Source organism: Lucilia sericata, unplaced genomic scaffold, assembly GCF_015586225.1.
Source record: "Lucilia sericata isolate MDLA Ls3-8-SP2 unplaced genomic scaffold, ASM1558622v1 Contig000000F_arrow, whole genome shotgun sequence".
NCBI classification, from domain to species: Eukaryota; Metazoa; Arthropoda; class Insecta; order Diptera; family Calliphoridae; genus Lucilia; species Lucilia sericata.
In genome coordinates this window covers 2,929,019-2,956,706 of record NW_023994042.1, presented here as the reverse complement: position 1 = coordinate 2,956,706, position 27,688 = coordinate 2,929,019, and the positions used below count along the sequence as shown (strand labels likewise).

The 27,688-nt window shown below is 33.4% G+C and overlaps 2 protein-coding genes across 2 annotated transcripts; one reads left to right on the top strand and one right to left on the bottom strand.

Moving 5' to 3' along the window:
- Window positions 1–17,844: 17,844 nt before the first annotated feature.
- Window positions 17,845–21,401, top strand: LOC119607364 (probable medium-chain specific acyl-CoA dehydrogenase, mitochondrial). The gene is made up of 3 exons (XM_037961272.1): window positions 17,845–18,049; window positions 19,916–20,266; window positions 20,331–21,401. Exons 1-3 carry the CDS (start codon window positions 18,032–18,034, stop codon window positions 21,216–21,218), a joined length of 1,257 nt encoding a protein of 418 aa, XP_037817200.1. The 5' UTR covers window positions 17,845–18,031; the 3' UTR covers window positions 21,219–21,401.
- Window positions 21,402–21,804: 403 nt separating this feature from the next.
- On the bottom strand, window positions 21,805–27,249 carry LOC119607267 (tonsoku-like protein). Its single transcript, XM_037961168.1, has 8 exons — window positions 27,110–27,249; window positions 26,800–27,057; window positions 26,569–26,740; window positions 26,066–26,496; window positions 25,468–25,989; window positions 23,685–25,347; window positions 22,972–23,147; window positions 21,805–22,905 (listed from the first exon to the last, which is right to left on the bottom strand). The coding sequence occupies exons 1-8, from the start codon at window positions 27,120–27,122 to the stop codon at window positions 21,839–21,841; spliced, it is 4,302 nt and encodes a 1,433-aa protein (XP_037817096.1). The 5' UTR covers window positions 27,123–27,249; the 3' UTR covers window positions 21,805–21,838.
- Window positions 27,250–27,688: the final 439 nt, after the last annotated feature.

Genomic DNA, 27,688 nt, shown 5'->3' with positions numbered 1-27,688 from the left:
GTGTTATATTCGGCTATGCCGAATCTTATATACCCACCATCAAATCACTGTCATATAAATAAACTTTGATATTTTGAATATTTTATTATTATGTATCGATATTAATGAGAACATCATTGTAATATTTGAAAGAGGTCCATTAATGGGGGTTTAACTATTGACAGTGCTCTTTCGAATTAAATATGTTAATTTATATAGGGAGTAGGTTTATATATACACATATGGACCAATTCTCACAAAAGTCGGTAGGAAGATTTCAGTTTATTTATTTCAAATTTCATAGATCTACTTGTATTTTTTAGCCAGTAATGAGCATTAAAGTCATTTTCTTAAAGGGACCTTATACGGGGTTAAGGTTAATTATGGACCGATCCTCATAAAATATGGTAGAGAGATTTTAACTAAAAATTAGTTTATGTCGAATTGCATCGAATTTCATTTACGCCAGCGTTTAAGCTATTTAAGCGTTTAAGTTATTTTCTGATGGGGACCTTAAATGAAAGGTAGAGTCAATTATGGACCGATCCCCACAAAATTTTGTAGAGAGATGTTAGCTCATACAAAACTATATCGAATTTCATCGCCTTACTCGCTTTTTTAGGCCAGTAATGAACGTTAAAGTAATTTTCTGTTAGGGACCTTATATGCGGGATAGGGTCATTTAAGGCCCGATCCACATAAAGGTTTTGGCTCCTAAGATACTTATTTCTGTCAAATTTCTTCGCTATACTCGTATTTTTACGCCAATAATGAGCGTTAAAGACATTTTCAGAAGGGGACGGGGTAGGATCAATTACGGACCGATACACATATAGTTTGGTGGAGAGATATTGGCTTGCATGAAACTTACGTGTGTCAAATTTCATCGCTATATTCGTATGTTTAAACCAGTAATCAGCATTATAGTCATTTTCCAAAGAGGACCTTATATGGGGGGTAGGGACCGATCCACATAAAATTTGGTAAAGAGATTTTGGCTCATTACTTCTGTAAAATTTCATCGCTATATTCGTATTTTTAAACCAGCGTTAAAGTAATTTTATGGAGGGGACCTTATATGGGGAGTAGGGGCAATTATGGACCGTTCCACATGAAATTTTGTGGAGAGATTTTTACTCGTATGAAACTTACTCATGTCAAAATTCATCGCTATACTCGTCTTTTTACGCCAATAATGAGCGTTAAAGTCATTTTCTGAAGGGGATCTTATATGGGGGGTAGGGCCAATTATGGACCGATCCACATAAAATTTGGTAGAGAGATTTTGGCTCATATAAAACTTACTTCTGTGAAATTTCATCGCTATATTCGTATTTTTAAGCCAGTAATGAGCGTTAAAGTAATTTTATGGATGGGACCTTGTATGGGGGGTAGGGGCAATTATGGACCGATCCACATGAAATTTAGTGGAGAGATTTTTACTCGTATGAAACTTACTTATGTCAAATTTCATCGCTATACTCGTATTTTTACGCCAATAATGAGCGTTAAAGTCATTTTCTAAAGGGAACTTTATATGGGGGGTAGGGCCAATTATGAACCGATCCACATAAAATTTGGTAGAGAGATTTTGGCTCATATAAAACTTACTTGTGTCAAATTTCATCGCTATACTCGTATTTTTACGCCAATAATGACCGTTAATGTCATTTTCTGAAGGGGACCTTATATGGGGGGTAGGGTCAATTATGGACCGATCCACATATAGTTTGGTGGAGAGATATTGGCTTGCAAGAAACCCATGTTTAGCAAATTTCGTCGCTATATTCGTATGTTTAAGCCAGTAATCAGAATTATAGTAATTTTCAAAAGGGGACCTTATATGGGGGGTAGGGCCTATTGTGGTTCTATGTCCGACATAATTCAGAATTTTATTTCGGAGGTCAAAAAACTGACTTATGCTAAATTTTGTGCCATTTGCTTCATAAACAACGAATTTGTGAATGTTTGAAGCTTTTTACACAATATTCCGGGGGTACATTTGTATGGGGGCTATGTGAAATCGTTGACCGATTTTGCCCATTTTCAATACCAAACATTTCTGATCAATAAAAAATATTTTGGGAAAATATCATCTCAATATCTCTTTTTTTGTGGACGCTATCGTGCCAACAACAGACAGACGGACGGACATAGCTAGATCGTCTTAGAATCTTACGAGGTCCCAGAATATATATACTTTATGGGGTCTGTGAACAATATTTCGATGTGTTACACACGGAATGACAAAATCAATATACCCCCCATCTTTTTTGATGGTGGGTATAAAAACATATTTGCCGATGAAATGCATCCATAGTTTTCTAGGTTGCTTAAACATCATAAATGTCATTATAAAGGCCTCAGCTTCTACTTTCTAAAACTTAAAACTTGAACTTAAAATCGGTTGAGATTAAACTAAGTTACTGATTTTTAAGTGCTTAAAAATATGAAAACCCGTTTTTTTACCCGTATCTCAAGATTTTGGAGGTGTTTGGGAAATTTCAAAAATAGATTCTTGTTCTACTCGGATCCACCTTTCACAAAAATAGTATAACTTTCCAAGTATTTATTTCTGTCGCATAGTGTTATCTATCCAACGATGAAAACATTTATATCAAAGGACAAACAATAAAATTATTGACAATTTCTCAAGCCATTTATTCAAAAATTCATTGAGTTTTTGCATTGTTTGGTTTTTGTTTTGCATGCAGAAGTAATGTAAACAAAAATATCTACACAAAAAAACGAGTAAAATAAGAATTATATGTATGTATATGGAAAATTCTGTTTTGTTTTAGATTTTAAGAAATCTACTTTAGGCATTAAATATTTCCTTCGCTTAATATTTTGAAAATTAAGTGATGACAAGACTTGAAAGAATACGTCCATAAAATTTTGTGATCGAGAGTAGTTCCATGTTGGAGAAATAAACACTTAAAGTCAAAATTTCTCAAAAAACTGATTGAAACCAACTAGTTTTTTTCACAACTTTTGAATATTATGAGGGCGTCTCACAAACGAGAAAGTAAATTTTGCTAAAACACTTGACGAATGACTATAGTATATACCCAGCAAAAAAACGGTGTACTTCCAAAAGAATAACATTTATCACCACTTCAAAAGTAGTACAAAATGATTTTTTTACCTTCTGAAGAAGTGATGTTTAAAGACTTCCGAAGAAGAAAATGTTCTTACATTTTTATGAGATAAAAACTGTTTTTTTTGGGTTGTGTATTCTATACTTTTATACTTACTTACCCAGCAAAAAATAATTGATGTCATCCTTTACAAACGACATCTTAATCACATCTAAAAATGCGATTACATATTTTTCGCTTTTATAAACCAAATATTTCCTTACAAATGAAACCCCAGTTAAAAGTGAGGAAAGAGATGTAAAAAAGTCACTACAAATAACATATTCGAAGTACACCACACTTTGGTGAAAAACCAGTGAAATTTACATACTAAGCATGTCATTGAAAGAATGTGGTTTATTTTTGACATCCAAATATCGGATTTTTACTGCTTCTAAAAATAAGATTAGATGTAGTTCAAAGTTGTCAAAATTGAACAACATCCCATAGGTTCCCAGCAAAAAAAGTGCGGAAAAAGATGTAGAATTTTCATCACAACTAGTAACCCGAAGTGCTTCAAATTCGGGTGTAAAACCTATGAATTTTACATTAGCGTGTCATTGGAGGGATGTTGTTCATTTTTGGCAGCTTTGAACTACATCTGATCTTATTTTTAGAAGCAGTAAAAATCCGATATTTGGATGTCAAAAATAAAACACATTCTCTTAATGACACGCTTATGTAAATTTCACTACTCTTTCACCAAATCTTGATGTACTTCAAACATGTTATTTGTAATGACTTTTCCACATCTCTTTCCTCACTTTTAACTGGGGTTTCATTTGTAAGGAAATATTTGGTTTATAAAAGTAAAAAATATGAAATCGCATTTTAAGATGTGATTAAGATGTGGTTTGTAAAGTATGACATCAATTATTTTTTGCTGGGTTTTTTCACCAAAATTGGAAGTACTTCAAGTATGTTATTTGTGGTGAAAATTCTACTTCTTTTTCCTCACTTTTTTGCTGGGTATTATTGTTAATATTACCCAGCAAAAAAAGTGTAGAAAAAGATGTAGAATTTTCATCACAACTAGTAACCCGAAGTGCTTCAAATTCAGGTGAAAAACCTATGAATTTTACATTAGCGTGTCATTGAAGAGATGTTGTTCATTTTTGACAACGATGAACTACATCTAATCTTATCTCTAGAAGCTGTAAAAATCCGATATTTGTATGTCAAAAATAAACCACATTCTTTCAATGAAACGCTTATCTAAATTTCATTGGTTTTTCATCAAAATTTGAAGTACTTCGAATATGTTGTTTGTAGTGACTTTTCTACATCTCTTTTCTCATTTTTAACTGTGTTTTAATTTGTAAGGATATGTTTGGTTTATAAAAGCGAAAAGTATGCAATCGCATTTGTGATTAAGATGTCGTTTGTAAAGTATGACATCAATTATTTTTTGCTGGGTATTTAAGTCAAATTACTTGTAGTCTATAATACTACAATTTCACTTCCGAATAACTTCCAAAAAAGAGCATAAAAATTACTTCTTGAGAATAACATCAGATGATGTGAATTTGGAATTAAATAAAAAGGACATCCCTCCTATGACAAGCCTGTGTTAAAATCATCACTTCTTCAGTTCTTTTTCAGTACTTCGAAGAAGTAAATTCTACATCTTTTTCGCTTCTTTGGATGTTCATTTTTTGCTGGGTATTTAATTGTTGTGCCAAACAGTGTTAGAAAAACTACGTTTGCTGCCAAGTATTATATTATTGCTTTAACTACTGCTCCAAACAATTGTCTGAAGTTGTAGCAGTAGCATTTGTTTTGTTTTATAATCATACGTTTTTAAAACTTTTGCTACTTATAAAAAAGTAAATCTCAATATATAGCAGTAGTAATAAACCAGTAGCAGTAGAAATAGTTCTAAATAAAACATATACTACAAATGGAGTAGTAGCTTAAAAATATAAATAATTTAATTGCTACTTTTGATAAGTAGCAATACAAATATTTGCTACTAGTTGATCGTTCTATTGCTACCAAATTATTGAAGTAGCAATAGCATAAAACAAAAAACTTGTATAAAGCAAATTTTCATACAAAATTTGGTACAAAATCCTTTGATAAATGTGCACGAATCCTTTTAGTAGAGGAAACAAAGTCCTCCTAGAATATCTTTTGCGAAAAGGCAATGAGAAACCTTTATAATATGTAAACAAAGCTTGGAAAGAATGAATTCTATTTGGAATTAATTCCCTTATATTTTTAATTCGGCTTTAAATTTTTTAATGTATCATTCTTTAAAATCATTCTTTGAATTTAAATTCTAAAGCTGAATTCCTTGGCTTTGTATTCCATTGAGAGAATTCATTCTTTTTCGTATTTTAATAAAATTTGTATTTTTTATGCTACCAAAATTTAGGTAGCATTTTATTAAGGTAGCAGTTGCTACCAAATTTTTGATTGTTGAAAAATATAATATATTTTATTGCTACTATTTGAAGTATTCAACTGCTACATTGAAACATTAAAATACCAATGACTGTACTACTGCTATCAAACTTTTTAATTTTTGCTACATCTATAACTACTGCTACCAAAATCTAAAGGTAGCAGTAGTAATAGTAAATGATTTGCTGCTAGTTTTTGATGATTTTGAGTTGAGTTGAGTTGATGATTTTCTAAAAAAGTAGTTATTTTTCGTTACTACAGCTACTTTTGGTCTAGTTTTTTAAACACTGGTGCCAATTATAAGTAAAGAATTACGTGGTAGCAAAGTTTTGAAACCAAATTTATACAATTATACAAAATTTGCAGTTTTTTGGATATAATATTTGCGGCTCAATTTAGAAATGAGAAAAAGTAGACAATGTAATTTCGCGTCGTTTGATGTATATCTCCAAAATTTGGTCTAGAAGATATCACTGTGGAAGAAGCTTAAATATTGGAAAAATAAACGTGAAAGTTTCGAAAAAGGGCTTTTTCGCGAAGCACACTAACAGCATAACTTCAATATACCCAACATATCGCGTGATCGATATACTTTTAAATTTTACATGTTGAAATCATAGTACGCAAAGATGTTAGACCAAAAATTTTTTTTCATTTTTAGGTAGGTAGGTTGATAGGAGGATGTATACTACTTCAAATCCGAAAAAATGCACCTAGGCCACTATCGGGCCTGTTTTGCGCTCCTTATCATGAAAAAAAGGGAACTGAATGAATTATTTTTCAGTGTTCATAAACTCAGTTTCCTAACGTAATTCCTAAGAATCTTGCAATCAGTGTTAGTCAGGAATGTTATTTTCGGAATAACATCACTTCCAAGATACTTGGATCTAGCTTCGACGAATGCCTGGCAGTGACAAAGAAAGTGCTCCAGAGTTTTACTGTCCTCTCCACATGCTCTACATTCGTCTGAATCCGCACGTCCAATTTTGCACGTAATCCCGTGTGTCCACTCAGTATACGTACCATCATACTAACTTCAGACTTGCTCATTTTGAGGAGATTTTTCGTCTTGCTCTCATCAGGGTCACCCCATAGGATCTTCGTGGTTCTACCCACTGTTTCATTATTCCAAGAGGCCTTATGGGATTCTCTCACCCATATTTTTAGTTCAGCTTTTGTTGCGTCGAATGGTTTCGCGTTTGTCAGGTTAACTGCCTCGAGCTCCCTACCCTTTAAAGCTATTACATTCGCCCTTTCGTTACCAACTACTCCCGAGTTGGCTGATATCCATAGGTTTTCTTACAATCCAATACGGTCTTAGAGTTAGTTCTATCGCCTGATATCGCCCTAATTGCATTCTGGCTATCGGTAAATATATTAAGCGCTGTGGGCCCCATATTTATTCTAATCCAATTTACGCATTCCGTTATTGCTCGTACTTCTGCCTGGAAGCTTGTGTTATGATTTGGTAAACGCTGGTATATTTCTGTTTCTGGGTCTTCAATATAGAACCCCAGCCAGATCAGGCCGCCTCATATCTTAAATATGTTTCAATGGGTGGAATATCTAGCAACGTTTCCAGAGCCTTGGTTGAAGTAGTACACATGGCACCACTTATACCCAAGCAGCATGTACGCTGAACTCCCTGTAGTAGTTTGATATTGCACTTTTTGTCTAAAGCGGTCCCCCAGATTATTGAAGCATAAGCTAGAATTGGTCTAATTACACCTTTATAAAGCCAATTTGTCATAGTAGGACTAAGACCCCATTTCATGCCTATAGTTCTCCTACATATCGCCCAGCACCGATGTGCCTTGTTGATCCTATCCTCTATGTGGTGTCTCCATTTTAATTTCCGGTCGAAGATTACACCTAAGTACTTAACTTTGTCTGTCACTGGTATCTTCTTGCCCAGAAAGCAAGGTTCAGTATACGTAGAAATTTTTGTCTTTCTTGTGAAAAGACAGATTTCCGTTTTTGCCGGGTTAACATTGAGGCTTCTCGGTTGAGCTCTACTCAAGGCCGTATTCAGAGCCTTCCGGTCGAGGATTACACCTAAGTACTTAACTTTGTCTGTCACTGGTATCTTCTTGCCCAGAAAGCAAGGTTCAGTATACGTAGAAATTTTTGTCTTTCTTGTGAAAAGACAGAGTTCCGTTTTTGCCAGGTTAACATTGAGGCCTCTCGGTTGTGCTCTGCTCAAGGCCGTATTCAGAGCCTCCTCAGCTCTTCTACACAAGTAATTTGGATCCTTTCCCTTTAAAAGTATTACGACATCGTCTGCATAGCAGACAGGTCTAAGTCCTTTCTCGATTAGGGTCCTTAGGAGGCTATTAATCGTGGTAACCCAGAGTAAAGGTGACAAAATGCCACCCTGTGGTATACCGCGAAATACCTTTTTCCTGCTAGTTATATCGTACATCTCGCAGCTTATCCATCTGTTCCTTAGCATGTGATTGATCCAGTTACGGAGCACCCGGTCAACATAAAACTGGTCTAGGGTTTGGATAAGAGTATTAGTGTGCACGTTATTGAAGGCGCCTTCGATGTCAATGCATACCGCTAGTGTATATAGTTTGCTATCAAAGGATGCCCCTATGTAGTTTAAAGCCGTTTACACCGATCATCCTTTTACATAAGCATGCTGCTTAATTTTAGGTCATTGTCGGGTATACTGCTTTTAACCATACTATCGACTATGCGTTCCAAGGTTTTAAGTAGGAAGGACGTAAAACTTATCGGTCGATGAGACTTAGGTGTCGAATAGCTAGGTTTCCCTGGTTTAGGTATAAATATTACCCTTGCATCCTGCCATTTGATGGGGGTATATGTGAATTTCAAGCATGCAGTAAATATCTGAGACAGATGTACGGAAACCAGTCCCCCCTCCATCTGTAAGAGTGCCGGGAAAATGCCATCCGGCCCTGCAGCTTTATAGGGAGCGAAGCTCTTGATTGCCCCTTTAACCATATCAGATGTAATTACAATTTCCGTGTTAGCCTCCCCTTCCTCCAATATCGCTTCATCTATGTTATTTGATATACCGGTTGGGAAATGAGAGTCCATTAGGAGTTTCATTGTCTCCTCCACCGAGTTTTGGATAGGATTTTTTATCTTCGATACGTCTTTTACGATGTCTACCTGTTCACAGAAAAGTTTCCAGGAGTCTCGTTTGTCTTTACGAACAATTTTCTTATATTCACCAAGTTTACTACGATACTCATCCCAGTATACTGCGGTCTTTTTACGCCGTGCCCAGTTATATAGTTTGCGAAGAGTCTTACCAAGGATCCGGACCTCCCCTGTTACCCAGGGTTTCTCCTGGGCAGATCTTCGCTCTCGCAGAGGGCAGCTGTTCTCGAACGATTCAACCAAGGCACTTGTGAGCATTTCTACTTTGGCGTCTATGTCTTCTTTATTTCGACATTGAAAAATGTCCTGACATAAACGGTTCTTTAGTAAGGAACCGAACATTGTCCAATTAGTTTTAGACTTATTCCGAAACTTTATCGGCTTTGGTGGCGGCCTTAGTATTTTGAATCTTATGTACCGATGGTCAGAAAAGGAGTGCTCGTCCGAAACTCTCCAATCCTGAATTTCGTTTATAAGCTCTTCTGAAGATATAGTTATATCTAATACTTCTTCTCTGATTCTATTGACGAAGTTAGCTTTATTACCTAAGTTCGATGTGATCAAGTCTTTAGTATTAAGGAAATCCATAAGGGCTTGTCCCTGCGATTGGTGTTTGTACTACCCCAAGTTACGTGGTAGGAGTTGGGATCACAACCTATTACACTTTTCTTATTTTTCCTTTGTGCCTCTTCGACTAGTTTCATCAGCTCCGACGTTGGTGGTAGTGTCGGAGAATCGAAAGGCAGGTAAACAGATGCAAGGTATATATTGCCTCGACCTTGCTTCAGCACCGTTGCATCCGATGTAGATAATCCTGTTGAGAGGAGAAAACATAAGTTCTTGTGACGGTCGAGACCCTGTATCAGCGTATAAAAGTTGGAAATTTACGTGATTTAATCCAGAAACCTTGTTGCGAATCGTCCAAGGTTCCTGGATTAAAGCTATATGTATCTTACCTGTGTTAATTTTAGTCATCAGAGCGTTGGTAGCCGTCTCGCTCCGATGGAGGTTTATTTGGATAACCTCAATCATTGTTATCCATTTAAACTGTCATCCAGCGAGTTAGTGGTCACATCCCCGCTCGTTGGATTTTACTCCTCCGGGTAACCTGAAGTGCCTATTGGTGCAGTGGGTACCATTGATGGCACTGCGGTGTCCTTATCAGGCATAGCAAGAGCAGTCTTTTTAATCGACACTTTCCCAATTTTGGACAGCACTGCTGTTCTGTCTTCTGGCGAGTGAGTGATTTCTTCCTCGCTTTTAGGATTTGACTCCTCAAAATTACCAGTACTTGCTAATGATGCTTTGGGTACCGTGTTGGGTGTTTTAGTGTCCTTATCGGGTCGGTTTTTCAATCGGCTCCGCCCCAATTTTGGAAAGGGCAGCTGCACCTTCTTTTGGCGAGTTAGTAGTAGCTTCTTCGTTTTTAGGATTTGACTCCTTAACGTTATCAGTAGTTGCTACTGATGCTGTGGTCTAGGTATTTTAGTGTCCTTTTCGAGGCTTGTTGTAACAGTCCTTCCAATCGGCACCTTCCCAATTTTGAATATGACAGCTTTAGAGGTGAAGTAAGCCCTACCTTTATTCTTGGCAAGACTAGCCATGGATTTCTGGTCGATACCTATTACAAATAAAGTTCCCTCAGGTTCTTCTTTCCTATAAAAGACATCCCATTTTTCCACGGCCAGCTCAGCATTTTGACCTCCAAGAATTTCCAGTATACGTTCATTAGCCAGTTTACTGCCCCATTCTTTTATGTAGACAGTGGACTTTCAGAGCACCGGAAGCTCGCTCTTCTTTGCCAGTCCCAGCCTAGCGCCGTCCCAGAGAGGAGGGATACTTTCCACCAAGTTCTTTAGGGTGCTAACACATTGGTGAGATGCCAACCTCATCAACATCACGCCCATGCTGAACTCGCAGCTCACGCTCTCTATTGGTTGTTTGCCCTTTGAAGCGATTGCATGGTCCACTATCTTATTGTTCACCAGATCTTCTACCTTACTCTGTTGGACATTATTTTTTTTTCATTTTTTACTTTAGCAAATTTTCGCAAATTTCAAATTCAGAATTTTATTAGTAATCAATCTTTACATAGAAAGAATTAGTTTGCATCAAAAAAATTTTATCAAGGCCTTTCGTGGACTGAATACGCGGGGTTTCTTTCACAACAAAAATCGATGAAGCACACCTAAGCCGCTAATTAAACATCAACCGGTAGCTGACAATAATGCTTATACGAAAATCGATAAGCCGTTCGAAAAAAGTACGTTTTTGCATTAAAAAAGTATAAAAAAGTGCATTGATGTAAATATATAATTTCTTTACAAAATTTAAATTAACCGAACTGGGTTTTTGGATTAATAATTCATTTTCATTAATTCAACGCGGTATTTCTTGAGTTACAAGATAATTCGAGGAAGCACACCTAAACCGCTAATTAAAATTGGTAACACTTAACATTAATCGGTAGCTGACAATGATGTTTTGCCAAAATCGATAAGCCGTTAGAAAAAAGTACGATTTTGCATTAAATACATTGAAAAAAGTTCGGTCATGTGTATGATATTTATTTCCAAACTTTATTTTAACGGTTTTTATATTATTTACTCATTTAAATTCAGAAATGGAAGCAGAAGATAATTATAAACAAGCAGTTATTGGCTAACCACAAAAATATTTGCATCAAAGTTTCTCGTGTGCAGAAAACGCAGTGTTTTTCTTTTAAGAAAAACTAGTGAAGCACACCCTTGCCGCTAATTAAAATTAATAAAATTATCTTCATTTAGGTTGCTATTAATGAAGTCTATAGCAAAATCTATAAGAAGTTCGAAAAAATACAATATTTTGGATTTAATACAATTTAAAAAAAATTCAATCGAATATATTCATAAATAAATTAAAACCTCATAATTTTTAATCTATCAAACATAAATGCATAATTATTTTAGTTAATGATTGTAAATTAATGTATTAATTCGTCATGTTAAATAGGCTATAAAAAATGTGTATTTAGTTTTATAAAAAAATATTTTTTGAAGAGTTTGAAAAAACTCTTAAAAACGAATTTATCCACGAATATTTAGAATATTTGGCTTAAATGAATTTCTATTTTGGGTCCTTCGTTGTGGGTTATATCCACGCTTATATTTTCGAGTTTCAGGTTAACTTTAAAGCGCTATAACTTTGGCTGATTTTGCTAAAAATTATTTACGAGAAGATAATTGTACTTCTAAGATGTTAGACAATGTCACATAAAATATTGTTGATGTGCTATTAAAAAAATTTCATAATTTTTTTGAACCCCAAAATCTAAATCATATATTATATTTGTGAAAAGAAAATGCCTATAACTATGTTATTTGTGGATCAATATTAATATTTTATACCTTGGTGGAAAAATAATTTTCTTTAGAAGATAAGATTGGGTCGAAATTTTAAGAAACCATAATTTTAATTATTAAAAATAAACTAAATCAATTGTTTGTCTTTAACGCATTACTGCAGTAATAATATTGGTTGATGTAGTGGTTTTATATAACACTTTCTGTCTAAAAAAGTCCAAAATTATTGAAGCATAAGTTAGAATTGGTCTAATCACCCATTTATATAAATCTTGTGTGTCATAGTGGGTCTAATATCCCATTTCAAGCCTATGCTTCTCCTATATAGCGCCCAGCAACAATGTATCTTATTGATCGTATCTTCTATATGGTGTGTCCATTCTAATTTATAGTCCAGGATTACACCTAAGTGCTTATCTCCGTCGGTCACAGGTATCTTCTTGGAATTTTCATCTTTCTTGTGAAAAGTGCGATTTCAGTCTTTGCCATATTAACATTCAACCCTCTCGGCTGAACCTAGTAACGTTTGTAAAAAGTAACTTTTTTAGAAATCAGTTTTTTGGTTAACCAATTATCAAAAAACGGATTCGCGAAAACCCGAAAACAGGACTGACAGTGTACATATACAGTTTCCTATCTAAGAAATCACCCATGGACTTTATTCAACGCGTTTTCACCGATCTTCCAAAACATCAGGCAATGTAGAGTGAAACAAGTTTATTGGTAAGTATAATTGTTTGGCGATAAATTACAGAAGTTTACAAATTAATATTTTTTGTTTGCTCATGGAGTGAAACATATATTTTGGAAAGGGCTATGTCCGGTGGTTAATTAACAATTTTTATTTTTTTCCTATACGTCGAAATTTTGAGATAAAGTGGTTTTTATTTAATATCTTCCTTCAGTAGTGCAAAAAAACCCTTGGAAGTGTTAGTGATAAAAATGGCATCTATTAACCAACATTTAAGATTATTGCAAAGTAATTTTTAATATTTTTGTGACAAAAATCCAGTGTTAGAGTGTTGTAAGGAAGACCAATAAAATTTCATATATAAAATACATATAACTACAACACTAAATATTAATATTTTTTGTAATGCTAAAAAAGGGTTAAATTATACTCTTTTTAGGCATTTTCTTTCTTGATGAATAATTAAAAAATTTTACGTCCTAGATTTTTATACCCTACACCACTTTAGTGGGGAGGGTATATTGGGTTTGTGCTGATGTTTGTAACGTACAATAATATTAGTTCTATACCCACCTTAAAGTATACCAATCGGCTTAGAATCATTTTTTGAGTCGATTTAGCTATGTCCGTCCGTTTGTCCGTCCGTCCATGTACCTTGTAATCAAACTACAATTTTGAAGATAATTCAATGAAATTTGGTACATGATCTTCTATTGTCCCTAGAACGAAGCCTATTGAAAATAGTTAAGATCGGTCTATTATTTCACCTAGCCCCCATACAACTGATGCCCCAAATATGGCTTGTAAACCTTGTAATCAAACTACAGGTCGCAATTTTGAAGATAATTCAATGAAATTTGGCACATGATCTTCTATGGTACCTGGAGACGAAGCCTATTGAAAATGGTTAACATCGTTCCGTTATTTCACCTAGCCCCCATACAACTGAACCCCCGAATAGGGCTTGTAAACATTGTAATCAAGCTACAGGTCTCAATTTTTAAGATAATTCAATGAAATTTGGCACATGATCTTCTATGGTACCGGAGACGAAGCCTATTGAAAATAGTTAACATCGGTCCGTTATTTCACCTAACCCCCATACAACTGAACCCGCCGAATAGGGCTTTTAAGTTCATAATTATGTTTAATATACTCGTATCTCGACAAAAAACTGCAAAAAGTTCTATACTAGCCTTGATAACCAAAGAATATAAAGAAATTGGGGCTTGTCAGTTGGTACGTAAAGGAGTTGTCATTCGGTACCTAACTCTAAGTATGTATTGGTAGAATTTTTGTATTAGTATTGGAGCTCCAACCACTTTCACCACACTTTCCAAACATACATACTTGCATAAAATCGTACATAAAAATTTTTGGAAAAATAAATAACATTTAAATTTCTACATTCGCAGATTTTTTAATTTATTTTGCCCACATCTAATAAGTAAACATTTAATAAATATATTTTCGGACTTAAAATCTCTTTTTTTGCAAAAAAAATAAGTTTATTTTAAATAATTCTTTCATTTTCAATACCAAAATATACAACTTTGTTTTGTCAATTTTAATTTCAACACACAAAAATTAATTGTCAAAAAAATTAAAAAAATATTTTTTTAGTTTGTGAAAAATAAAAATATTTGGGATTGTTAAATGCGATAAAATTGTGTAAAAAATTAATAAATAGTTATGTGTTTGTGAAAAAACGTCGTTCAAGTACTAATATCCCGGTATTTTCGCGAAAAAGTTTTGAAGTATTGTGAGAGAATTGAGTTCTCACAAGTGTGTTGAATTTACACGGAACTCGTCTGTGAAGAGAAGGAAATGTTATTGTTGTAAAACAATGTCATAGTCCAACTTCTTATTATTCTTTGCAATGAAACATAATGTTGGAAAAAGGAAAATAAATTGTTTTTGATCAAATAATATAAATTAGTCTAAAATTGCAGCGACAAAACTAAAGCACATAACTTTAAATATATTAAATTTTAGTGAATTTTAAGAAGCTGTTAACAAAATTACTATTGAATAAGTAAATACTTTACTTGAGGACATTTATGTAATATAAATTAAATTTTGACGATTTTTTTATCACTTTTATGATTTTCTTGCGATTAAAACAAACAAATTATGGATAATTTTAATAAATGTGAATCAGTGAGACAAATTCCTTAAAATAATTATATCCATTAGTCTATAATTTCGCAAATTAGCCATTGATAATCGTTTTCAGATTGATCTCTCCATTTTAGAGACATTATCTAAACTGTATATTACAGCTTTACATTGTGCAAGACATTTTCACACAAAAACGATACTTTATTCCATTTATTCACATTATATTTATTAAATTTTCCGATCTCATTACGTGAAAAACCACAATATTATCCCTCCGTGTTTAATTTTTACTACAGTATACCCGATAATTACACGACTAGCCAAGATTCTAACTTTAATTCATCAAAATCGTTTTAATTTAGTTTCGATTTATCAGAAAAAAGTTCATTGTATAAAATTTCGGTCGAAGTACCCTTCTGTCAAATCAATCCTAGCCAGTTTGAATTTTAGGCAAAATAAAAGGCGTTTTTACTTCAATATGACTTTGAAGAACCTTCTGCATTTCTTGGATAGTTTTGGACATAATATTTAATAAAAATAAAAATCTGCAGTTCTTCTATGGATAGTTTTGGACATAATATTTAATAGTATTTGAATTGCCATGGACCTTGTTAATGCAATAGAACCATTTTTAATATCAAAATTCGACAATGGTTTTTTCGATGTCCCACACTGCAGCCAATAAGCCTGGTGATTGAAAGTCGCTTATAATTTGCGAAATTATAGTGCGATAAATGTGATTTTTTTACAAATTTGTGTCAATGATTGATATTTATTGAAATTACCCACAATTATTTTCTTTGAATTGCAAATAATAATTTTGAATTTCAAAGTGCAGAAAAATGCACTACGAAGACGAATGATCCAAAATTACTGTAAAAATAGTACACATTTACTTTATTTTACGATAATTTGCTCTTAAAATGTCTTCAAGAGAAAGTATTTAGGTATTTAATTGTAATTTTTGTTAATAGTTTCTTACAATTCATAAAATGTAATATATCCAAAGTTACGTGCTTTAGTTTTGTCGCTGCAATTATAGGCTAATTTATGTAATTTTAACAACATTATGTTTAATTTTTTTTTTAGATTTTTCTATTATATATGCTGTTAAGAATTGTCTTACCTCAAATTAGTAAAATTCGTCTATAAGTATCGGAGATATGATCGAAACAAGTATAATAAAAATACGTTAACTCGTTTAGTGCGAGCATATTATGTTTCTTATCTGTGAAGACCAATCGAACTGAATAGGTCAAACGACGCCCGATCATTACAAAAATTATATAAAAGTTAGTTGTGCCAATTTTGGAGAATAGTAGTATATTTGACGTAATTATGAGTTAAAAACCTCAAATCGGAAGGTCAGGTTGTATGGGGGCTAGGTGAAGTAATGCACCGATTTCAACCATTTTCAATAGGCATCACCCTTGTGCCGAAAAATAAGTATGTTCCAAATTTCTTGAAAATTGTGGCCTGTAGCTTGCACACAAGGTTTACATGGACAGTCGGATAGACGGACGGACATATCTTAATCGACTCAGAAAGTAATTCTGAATCGATCGGTATACTTTAAGTGGGTGTAGGTCCAATATTTTTGTGCGTTACAAACATCAGCACAAACGCATAATAGTGGTGTAGGGTATAAAAATTTAAAACGTGAACAAAAAAATTGGTTTATATTACAAATTGGTGTGATGTTTCTGATTCGAAAGGACTTAAACAAAATATTTTCATTACTTATACAACATTGGTCATCAATTAATTAATGAATTAATTAATTAATTAATCCAAGGATGACAAAAAAAGTACCAAAAATGTACTTCAATGTATTCAACTCATGTATGAAAAAATATTCTTCCCATTCGGAACCTTGTTATCCAAAATATGGAATAAAAATAAGGACATATTTTTTGCATGACATAAAACGTAAGAGGTTTTGAGGTTAATGAAACAATAAGAAAATAGATGTATGTATTTCTTTTTAATTTCTTACACTAAGGAAAACAACACCGATTGGAAGATTCTTAGGAATTACGTCCAGGAAACTGAGTTTCTGAACATGGAAAAATAAGACATTCAGTTTCTTGAATTGGAGCGCACAACAGGCCCGATAGTGGCCTAGGTGTATTTCTTCGGATTTGATGTAGTATACATCCTCCTATCAACCTAACCTAACCTACACTTAGGAAAAATATTTCTTTATTTTTAAATAAAACGATTTTTAAATAATTTTATAACGAACGAAATTGTATATCGTACGTGGCAGATTTGTCTCCTATAGTATTATTTAGTAATAAAATATAAAATTTGGGTCCAATATGGGTCAATTCTCATGTAGAAATAATAGTATATTTAACACAATTATGAACTATAAATCACTGTTCGGGGTCCGGTTAAGCTAAGCGCTAAGCATCGATTTCAAATATTTTCAATAGTCTTCGTCTTGTACCAAATATTGCACAGTGGTTTAAAAACTTTTATTTTTGGAAATAATTCGGTATTTCTGGAACTATTAGATATATTGAATTGAAATTTCACATGAAAAAGGGCCGTATTTTGGAACACATTTGTTCCGCTTTAGGAATTTCGGTATTTGTAGATATGTATGTATTTAGAAAATGCCATGACTAGTAACGGTATTATTTTAGAAAAACTTGGATCTATACATTTACAAAATTTTGTTCCGATATCTTCATCCGTTCAAATTTTACATTAATTCAAATTTTAATTTAATTTTGAATAAGGAAATCTTCCCGTTAGCTTATCTTCCCCTATGCTTATATTAACAAGAAACAAATTATGTACACTATAAAATCTTAGCTTTAGTTATTGACTAGTTATAATAATGGGCCTTAAAAATTTTATAAAAGTCTATTTAAGTTTGTATAAAATATCCGAATTATAACTCGCACAAAAACCTGGCCACTTTAATAACGTAAAAATAACAGACAATGCAAACGTGACGTAAATAACACAACTAACGAAATCAACAAGTAGACAAACAAACATCGAGGGTCCAATGTCCGCACATTGATGATAAGAGGCAATGAATAGGTATACGAGTACAATTTTGACATTTCGTTAAGTCATTAGTTATTGTGCAGCTGTTGAGAGCAGAAGTGAAGTGGAACTAGTGACACACTAAATATTTTTATTAAATTTTTATTTTTTTAACTATAAATAATAAGAAATATTTTGATACATATTATTAATTTAAAATGGCATTTTTAAACAGAGTAAGTAAATAACACTGTTTATTGAGTCAAACTTATTCATTTTGAGCAATTTATTATTTTGGTTCTCTTTACAAGTTTTTTTTACATTGTTGCATATGTAAAAACAAAATAAGTTTAACAGTGGAAAGTGAGAGCTAGACGTATAATTTTGACGTCAACATAAAATAATACAAATAAATATATGTATGTTATCTTTATTGGACCGACACACACACATACTTTGGACTTGTTTTCAATGCAAATTTAGAAATAGACATTGGTTTTCTTTCATACACATACAAATTTGTATACATTTTTTGTAGATGTGTTTTTGTACTTTGCCCCCTTTTATTTTAAGATTTTTAATAATATTTATTGTTGTTTTGTTTTTAATTAAACTGAAAATGAAATTTGTTTACAAAGTCATTTCTTTGTCTTCTACTATTTTATTTCTTTTATATTATTATAATAATCTCTTTATTAATTTAAAATGGAATTTTTTATTTATTAGAAGTTTATTTAATTAGGAATTTAAATTGAGAAACAAATTAAAATTCTCAGTAAACCCCAGATTGAAGGGCTACTTTAAAGTAATCAGAGTCAAAAAAGAACCGGCTTTGCTGAAAAAAATTTATAACAGTTTTAAGGCGGGTTAATTACTACTTTTGGGGAAAAAATTAAATAAACATTGAAAACAATAGTAATATTAATAAAACAAATCAGAAAATTACTATTAATTTAAAAAATAAAGGTTTTCTTATTCCAAATTTGTAATTTATTGTTTTTGGCAGATTGTGTTTTGACACTTGCAACTTAATACTCAATTAAATCGAGATAATAAACAAAATTATCGATTACTGAGGGCGGGTTTCTTACTAATCAGTTTAACGTGGATTAACTTGCTGTTAGATTAAATTTGGAACAAATTTAGGAGGAATTTAATGGATGATTGAGTTTTTCAGTAATTAAAGAGCAGTTAAATTTGTTGGCTTTACCAAATTTTGTGTCAAAAATATAAACAATAGTCAGCTGTTTTTTGCAAATATTACTGATTACTGAAAAACACAAAATATAGGTTAAACTAGGTTTAAACAAAGAATGTAGATTAACTTGATCAGAAAAACCTACCCTGAAAAACACAAAATTTAGTTTAACTTAGGTTTAAACAGCGAATGTAGATTATTTTTATAAAAAAACGCCATTAAAGCCAGTTTTAAACTTGAAGATAAACGATTGAATTAATTTTCGAATGCCGTTCTAATAAGTTTTTCTTAAAATACAACAAAATTGAATCTAAAACTAAACAAAAGCAAAGGGTTTAAGTTAAGATTTAATTATTTAATGAGTATAGATGGGTTTCAATAATAGCTTTAATCGGACAGACGGAATATTTTAAGGCCAAACAAAGAAATTAAACTACCAATATTTTGCAGATTGTCTCTGTTTGTGTAGCTATTTATATACCTTTATATTTGCCAAGAATTTTTCCTCAGGAATATATTTGATTATAATTTAATGTATATTCGTTTAATTGTGACTTTTAACCACTCTAATCTGGTTTGTTTTTTTTTTTTAATTTTTAAGAGGTTTTATCATTTATAAGATCGTTTTTCTTGTACACACTTCTACACAATATTTAATATAAAATTTTGCATGTCATGTAGGAATAAAAACCAAAAATATAATCTCATAAATTTGATAAGAAATCTAGTTCACACACATATTTTAATTATAGATTAAAATGCCAACAATGCACTACACAATATACATACTTATTTAGTTTATACTCTAATCCTCTTAAATTAAAATCTATATAAATGCTCCAGTTGTCTGTTATAAACTCCATGTTAAGGCAATTTTATTAATTAAAAACTTTACATTTTTCAGATTGCTACACGTTCGGTACGCCAATTGGCAAATCGTTCTTATGTTTCTGTCTCACATGTCTCCGCCAATGGCCCCTCATTTGGTTTAACCGAAGAACAAAAACAAATGCAGGATATGGCCCGTAAATTTGCTCGTGAGGAAATTATTCCTGTAGCTGGACAATACGATAAGACTGGCGAGTATCCTTGGGATATTGTAAAGAAAGCTTGGTCTTTGGGTCTCATGAACAATCACATTCCTCAGGAGTATGGAGGCTTAGGTCTAGACAATTTTACAACTTGTTTAATTGCCGAAGAATTGGCTTACGGCTGTACTGGTATTATGACTGCTATGGAGGCTAGTTCATTGGGTGTAAGTTTAAATAAAGCGCTCGAGTTATATTCATTATTAAATTGTCGTGTTATATTTTTTTTAGCAAACTCCAATTATTCTTGCTGCTAATCACGAGCAAAAGAAAAAATATTTAGGTCGCTTGATTGAAGAACCACTTGTTGCTGCCTACTGTGTTACTGAACCTGGTGCTGGTTCTGATGTTGCCGGTGTTAAAACTCGTGCCGAGAAGAAAGGTGACGAATGGATTATTAACGGTCAAAAAATGTGGATCACCAATGGTGGTGTGGCCAATTGGTACTTCGTTTTGGCTCGCACAAACCCCGATCCCAAAGCTCCTGCCAGTAAAGCTTTCACCGGCTTCATTGTAGAACGTGATACTCCCGGTTTAACTCCCGGCCGCAAGGAAATTAACATGGGTCAACGCGCTTCCGATACACGTGGCATCACATTCGAAGATGTTCGCGTACCAAAAGAAAATGTACTAATTGGTGAAGGAGCTGGCTTCAAAATTGCTATGGGTACCTTCGACAAGACTCGCGCCCCTGTAGCTGCTGGTGCCGTTGGCTTAGCCCAACGTTGTCTTGACGAAGCATTGAAGTATTCTTTGGATCGTAAAACTTTCGGTACACCCATTGCCTACCACCAAGCTGTGCAATTTATGCTTGCCGATATGGCTATCGGTGTTGAAACTGGTCGTCTAGCTTATCGTCTTGCCGCTTGGGAAGTAGATCAAGGTCGCCGTAACAGTTATTACGCTTCAATTGCCAAATGTCATGCTGCCGATATGGCCAATAAAATTGCCTCTGATGCTGTACAAATTTTCGGTGGCAATGGCTTTAACACTGAATACCCTGTTGAGAAGTTAATGCGCGACGCCAAAATCTATCAAATTTACGAAGGCACTTCTCAAATTCAACGTCTGATCATTTCGAGAAATATGTTTGAAGCTGCCAAACAATCCTCCCAATAAATCCAATTCACTCCATTTAGTTAGTAACAGTCATTAGATTTTAAGTCAATTATTTGCATTCATTCACATAAATATGTACGTATTTTGTAAAATTTCTTTATTAAGTTAACCATGTTGTTATTGGTATTATTAAATCCTGTTACAAATATTCTGAATAAAAAATATGTATTTTTATAAAATCAATATTTATAGAATATTTCCATTACAATAACGATGTAGGTATATTTTTTATTTTTTGGGGGATCCTGTTTTCCACAACTAATCTCTCTTGTCCTAATGTACATTGTCAGATGAATTTTATCAAATAAAAATTATAACATTAAAGACCACACCTGGATTGATGGTGTATATATAGGATTTGGTAAGGACTAGTGAAATATATACTGGTTGCCACAAATTTCGGTAATTTTAAAACTTCTATCCTATTCTATGGGTATAATGTGAAATCCTTCATTCTACCTTATCTAATGTTAGTTTAGATGCCCTTATAAATTATATTACTTTAAAATAACAACATAATTGTTGATTACATTAATATATAATGCAATCAAAATATTTAATTAAAAAGTATTTTAACGTCATTCAATTTTTGATTTTAATAATAAATCGTAAACATTTTATTAAATATCACTTAAATCTTTATCATTTGTATACAAAATTAAATTATTATCAAACGACTTAATCTTACCTCTATCACCCCAGTGTACTTGCCATAATTGACATAGTTTATCATTAAGACATGACATTGACAGATCACAGCTTGATAATGTTATAGATATAAAATTTGGAATCTGTTTTGAATTCTCTAGACGTTCAACTTTATCAGCTTCGATTAAATTTGTGCAGTTTATTGCAACTAGTTTACGCAATTGAGGCAGCTTATCGAGAATAAAATGTAATGATGAACTAGATAAACGGACATTGTTCGATATATTAAAAAGTTCTAAATCATTGGCTCTACTAAGGCATTGGACAATTTTATAAATATTCACATCACTTAATTGACAACCGACTAAATCAATATTTTTGAATTTCTCACATGTACCGCTTTCAAAGAATTCTGCCAATTTGTCGGCCAACAGTGAATTTAATCGATCGTCATCTGATTGTTCCACTTTAATGTAACTTAAATTCAACGTTTGTAAACGACAAGAATTAAGTTTTGACAATAGCTTACGAATAGAGTCATCATTTAATTGATTGAAACTTATATCGAAATCTATCAACTGATAGAAAGCTAAATCGTAATCATATAATTGTGTTAAATTACACTGTGATATGTGTAGTTTTTGTAAAGATTTTCCGGATGCACTATTGCAAAAACGATCGAGCATACGTAGAGATGTGTTACCCAAGGGATTTTGACTTAATACCAATTCCTCTATTTCACAAAGTTTCTCAATGCCCGGACAAAAAAGCAATGATTCCAAGCCATCTGCAGTTATGAAATTTCCTTTTAAATTTAAAGCTTTCAGTTGCTTTAACGTAGGCAGGGACTTGGCCAAAAGACGACAACCTTCGTTTTGTATAAAATTATTGCTTAGATCTAAAATCCTTAGATTTGTTTGATGTAATATCGCTTTGAAAATAGGTTCGATTTGCAAAGGTGTTAACCAATAGTCAGTTAAATATATAGAATTGGAAATTTGGGCCCGCTGCAAAACATCTTGCACGTCACTGTTAACAGCTAAAAAGAAATTGTCAAGAAAAGTAGAATGTAATAATTACTTCTTGAGTTTCCTATATTTATTACCTTTATGTAATTGTATACACATCTCTTCATAGCGTTGTCCCAATGGTGAGATTTGCCATTCCAATACTGTTGCTAAAATCATGTTTTGTTCTAAAGCCACGTTAACAGGATCATTTTCCTCATAAGCAAAGCCATCTGCAGTTTTCAGACGTAATAAAGGCTTTAAGCCAACCAAACTGAAAATTAAAATAGAAACGAATATGTATACTATTTCAGTCTTGAAAGAAAAATTAAAGCACCCCTGCAAAATTTATTGGGGTACATAATCTATTTATGTAATCTCTCTTGTAACATTATTAGAATACATGATCCGTTTAGTAGTCCTATGTAATGCAGGCTTGGAATATGTTTATTATTTTTGAAAACAACATGGTCCATAGCGTGCATTACATAGGACTATGTTGCGGATCTTGTACTTCCATAATTTCAGCAAGGGACAAGTTTTGGGATTACTCCGAGGTAATACAATGATGGATTACGTGGTCCTCACCTGGGACATAACAATGTTATATATTTTTTCCATATATTTGGGTTAGTTTTGGATCAGTCCTTTGAGAAGTACTCTTTACACGCGTATGCGGAGTAGTCTCAACTTTTGTAGGGATATTAAATAGAATTTGGTGATTGTAAGTGATTTAAAAATTAGATGATGTTACTTAAACGTAACAAACGTCTAGGTAACAAACGTCTAGGTATATACTTTCGCAACTTACTTGTAATATCTTCTGGATGCTTCTTCCGCTAGCCAGCGTATATTTATGTCAGAAAGCTTTTTTCTATCTACGGGTACCAACAGAAGCTCCTCTTCTACTTTCACCTTAAATGAAACTGTAGTCGGAAGTGCAAGCGGTGTGGTTTGTACTTTAATCGGTGAGGATTTAGAAGGTGAAATTAAAAGTTGTATTGAAGTTGTTGTGGAGTCAGGTTCTGTTGTACGCACATTGACAGCCGTCAGTGCATCATTTGAATCATCACTAGTAATCAATGGACTTTCACTTCGAAAACGACAAAAACCACTTTCCAGAAGGGATGACTGGTGTTTTGACTTTTGTCGTTGTGAACTTGTTGCAATACTTGCATTGCTGCTAATACTTGACGATCGCGATAGACTAAGCTTTTTGGCTTGTTTCTGTCGTTGTTGTGATGTTGTTCCAGTTGCTGCATCTAATAGCACTTGAAAAGCATCAGTTTCAGGTGTCAAAGAATCTCTGAGCCATGTGGTATTGCCCGAGTCTATGGAATGTTGTGTAAGATCTTTAGCCGGCGACTTGTAATGTGTCTTGGAAACGGAAGACATGGGACGAGGATTTTTTGTTGGAGTTGTTTGGTATCGTCGTTTTTTTCTTTCTGGTCCTAAATCATCGATCAGCCAAGAGTCTTCGTCAATTTCTTCTGCATCAAGATAGGCCGAACGTTTATTTTTTCCACTTTCGCTAGTGGTATAAGAATCACTATCGCTATCCATTATTGCATTACGATGATGGGGATGTTTCAATTGCTCAATGGCATTTTTATACTCAACACTGGCACTCGCCGGAGAACGAGTTTTAGTTTTATCTTTTGAACGATTTAATCGAGAAGTAGATGGTCGTATATTTTCAGCTTCATCCATTTCTTCTATCTCACTTTCCAGTTCATCAATTAGAGAGCTGGTTTCTTTAGAATGTGCCTGTGGTTTTCTTTTGGTTTCCATATTTGCATTTGTCAAGGGTTTACTAGTTTGAGACTGGCATATTCCCACTTTTGAAAGCGTTTTTATTAGACGAGCTCTTATTTGTTCATATTCGACTTGTTCACCTTCAGTCAATGTCGCAGTACTACGCCATTTATCCAAACCACTTAAACAGGTCTCGCCATAATCTGTCTTCACAGTGGCATCTGCACCACGTTCCAACAAAAGTTCAACTACATCAAGGTAACCATTTGAACATGCATCGTAAAGCGGCGTTATGCCATCGCAACTCGTACCTCCTTTATCGTTAATGGCAACAGCAGCTCCTCGATCTAACAATAATTGAACAATATCGCGAAATCCATGATTGCTGGCTTCGTGTAGCGGCAACCATCCCGCATGATCTCGAACATTAACAACGTGACCCTGGTCAATTAGCCTTCTAACTAATTCGATGTTTCCAGCAATGCATGCCTGATGCAATTGTGTTTCACCCTTGTTGTTACGTTTAATGGTCAATGAACGTGTGCCTCGGGTAGCACGATGTGGTCTTGGTTTTTCAGTTTCATCCAAATCACTTGTATCCGAATCAGTAAGATCATCTAAACATATATCTTCACCTAAATCTGGTGTATTATTTTCATTCATTGCCGTTCCATCTGATTCAGTATCACTATCATCGTCTAGGGAATTTAAATCGATCCCTTAAAAGAAACAAACATTAAATAAGTACATATACTACATAATTTAGGGATGTAGTCCTTCGACAAAACGTTCATTGCATTTAATTATGAGACTGCGTACGATATCCTTGTTGGTCTTACCTTTACTTGTTGCTTCCTGTGCCATTTCCTCCGCCAAAACATTCATATTATGCTTAATTTGCAATTTTCTCAATCTTGCGTACGCAATTTTCTCTAGTTTTGTCCTAACATCTCCAGCTTTAGAAGCATGATCTTTAGCTTTTTGATAGATATCTTGAATTGTCCAAAAAGATTGCATTTGCAGTTCACAAATTTCAGCAATACTGCATAATGTTGAAAATGCCTCGCTGTGGACATCTTTATTTAGTTCGTATTCTTTCCAGAGAAACTCAAGTGCGTGATCGTATTCTTTGTTGTCCTTATAAGTTTGATAGAGACTCACATAAATCGGTATCAGGGATTTTGGTGGTTCCTTATTCAATTGGGCACATTCCAACATTTTCCGGTAATATTCTAGAGCTTTCGTGTAGTTGCCCAAATGGCAACAACCATCACCTAATTTTTCATAAAGCGCTTTACGTTTAGAATAATCTATTGAACTTGTTGTAATAAGTTCATCTAGAATTTGGCAAATTTTTACGACTAAACAATTAAATAGGAAAATGTAGATATTAGTTAGTACATATTTTAAGATAATATTCAACTTATTAATAAATACCAATTCTTAAAGTCTTTTCAATCGTTGTCCGATCATTTTCATCAGGTGTATTTTTCTTGTAAGCCTTTGTCAAAATCTGTTTGGCGCTAGCAAAGTCTCCAGCTTTAACGAGAATTTCCGATTTTATAATAAGGGTTTCGCAGATTTTTTTTACTTTCTGACTGAAGCGTTTGGCAACATCCAATGCCATGTTGCAATAACGTAAAGCCAAGGTAGCATCGTTCCTTTTGCTGTGGTACATTAAACTCATAGAAACATAACACATATGGGTCAGCTCAAATATATCGTGGGATTTGCTTATTTTTATAGCTTTTTCCATATAAGAAATTGCTTCATCAAACTCTTCCATGTGCTCTTTAACTACGCCAATATTAAGATAACAACGCGCTTGCATGTCGAGCTGTTCCAATTTTGAAATTTGACCTGTTAATCTAAAAATTTAATTATGTGTCGTAAACACTTTTTAATAAGTTTTCATATTTAAGAAAACCAAAACAACATACTCTTTTGTAAGCAAAAGACTTTTGAGAAATGCCTTTTCAGCATGTTTCAATTGTGTCATGGCACTAGAGGCAGAAGTATCAGCAAGAGCTTGTCCATGTAATAGATGGGCCCTGCCCAATGTTGTATATGCCCGCTGTTCTTCCACTTTATTTTGTAGTTTCTTAGCAATTTCTTGAAAAAAGGACTACTACATCAAATAAAATTATAAATGCATTTAACTTAAAACTTACTTAAATAATCATTAATATGTTCTTTGCCGTTATCGAATTCGCATAGCAACATGTACATTTCACCCACCATTCGGTGGGCTTTGGCCGTTTCCAGTTTCTTGCCCATTCTTGCATAAATGTTCGCCTCTTCTTGGTATTCCTTGACAGCATTTTGATAACGCCCTTGCTGATTATAAAAATCGCCCAAATTATTACAAGCTATGGCCAACTGTTCTCGGTTTCCTTCATTAAATGCCTTTTCTTTTCGTTTTAAATACTCTAAAATAAATAAATTATTAAAATGTTTTAATTTTACTAAAAAAATACTTACTCCTTTCTTCCATTGCAATATTATTATTAATTAACAAAATCTACGTACATATAAAAAAACAAATCTCGAGCAAATAAATTCGAATTGTTGTGTTTTGCGAAATAATGATCAAAATAATAACACAGAAAACGCGGCAGAATTTGTTCAAAAACACAGAGGCGAATTCACATAAGGTGGTAACCAAGGTGAATTCACATAATGTGGTGGCAGTTCGGCAACAGCAAAATTTTTCATGTATGTAATTTGTTTTTGCATTTATGAAAAAATTATATTGCAAATGAAAGAATCTTAGTTGAAATGGAAAATTTTACTCTGACGGAGTAATTTTTAAGATTTCCACGTTGAAGTCAGCTGCCACCGAACGGGTACCTCATTTGGGTTTCTTATAAAAAGCGTTCCGGAACAGAATTTTTTAGTTAATCACGCTATCTACACAGTATTAATAAAATCATTTTTTTAAAAATTTAATAGATCTCAAAATTTGACCATAACGTAGAAGACTGCTGACTCCGTCCGGGTAAATACCTCATGTGGGTTTTGTTATATAAAGTGTTCCGGAACAGAATTTTATTAGTTAAT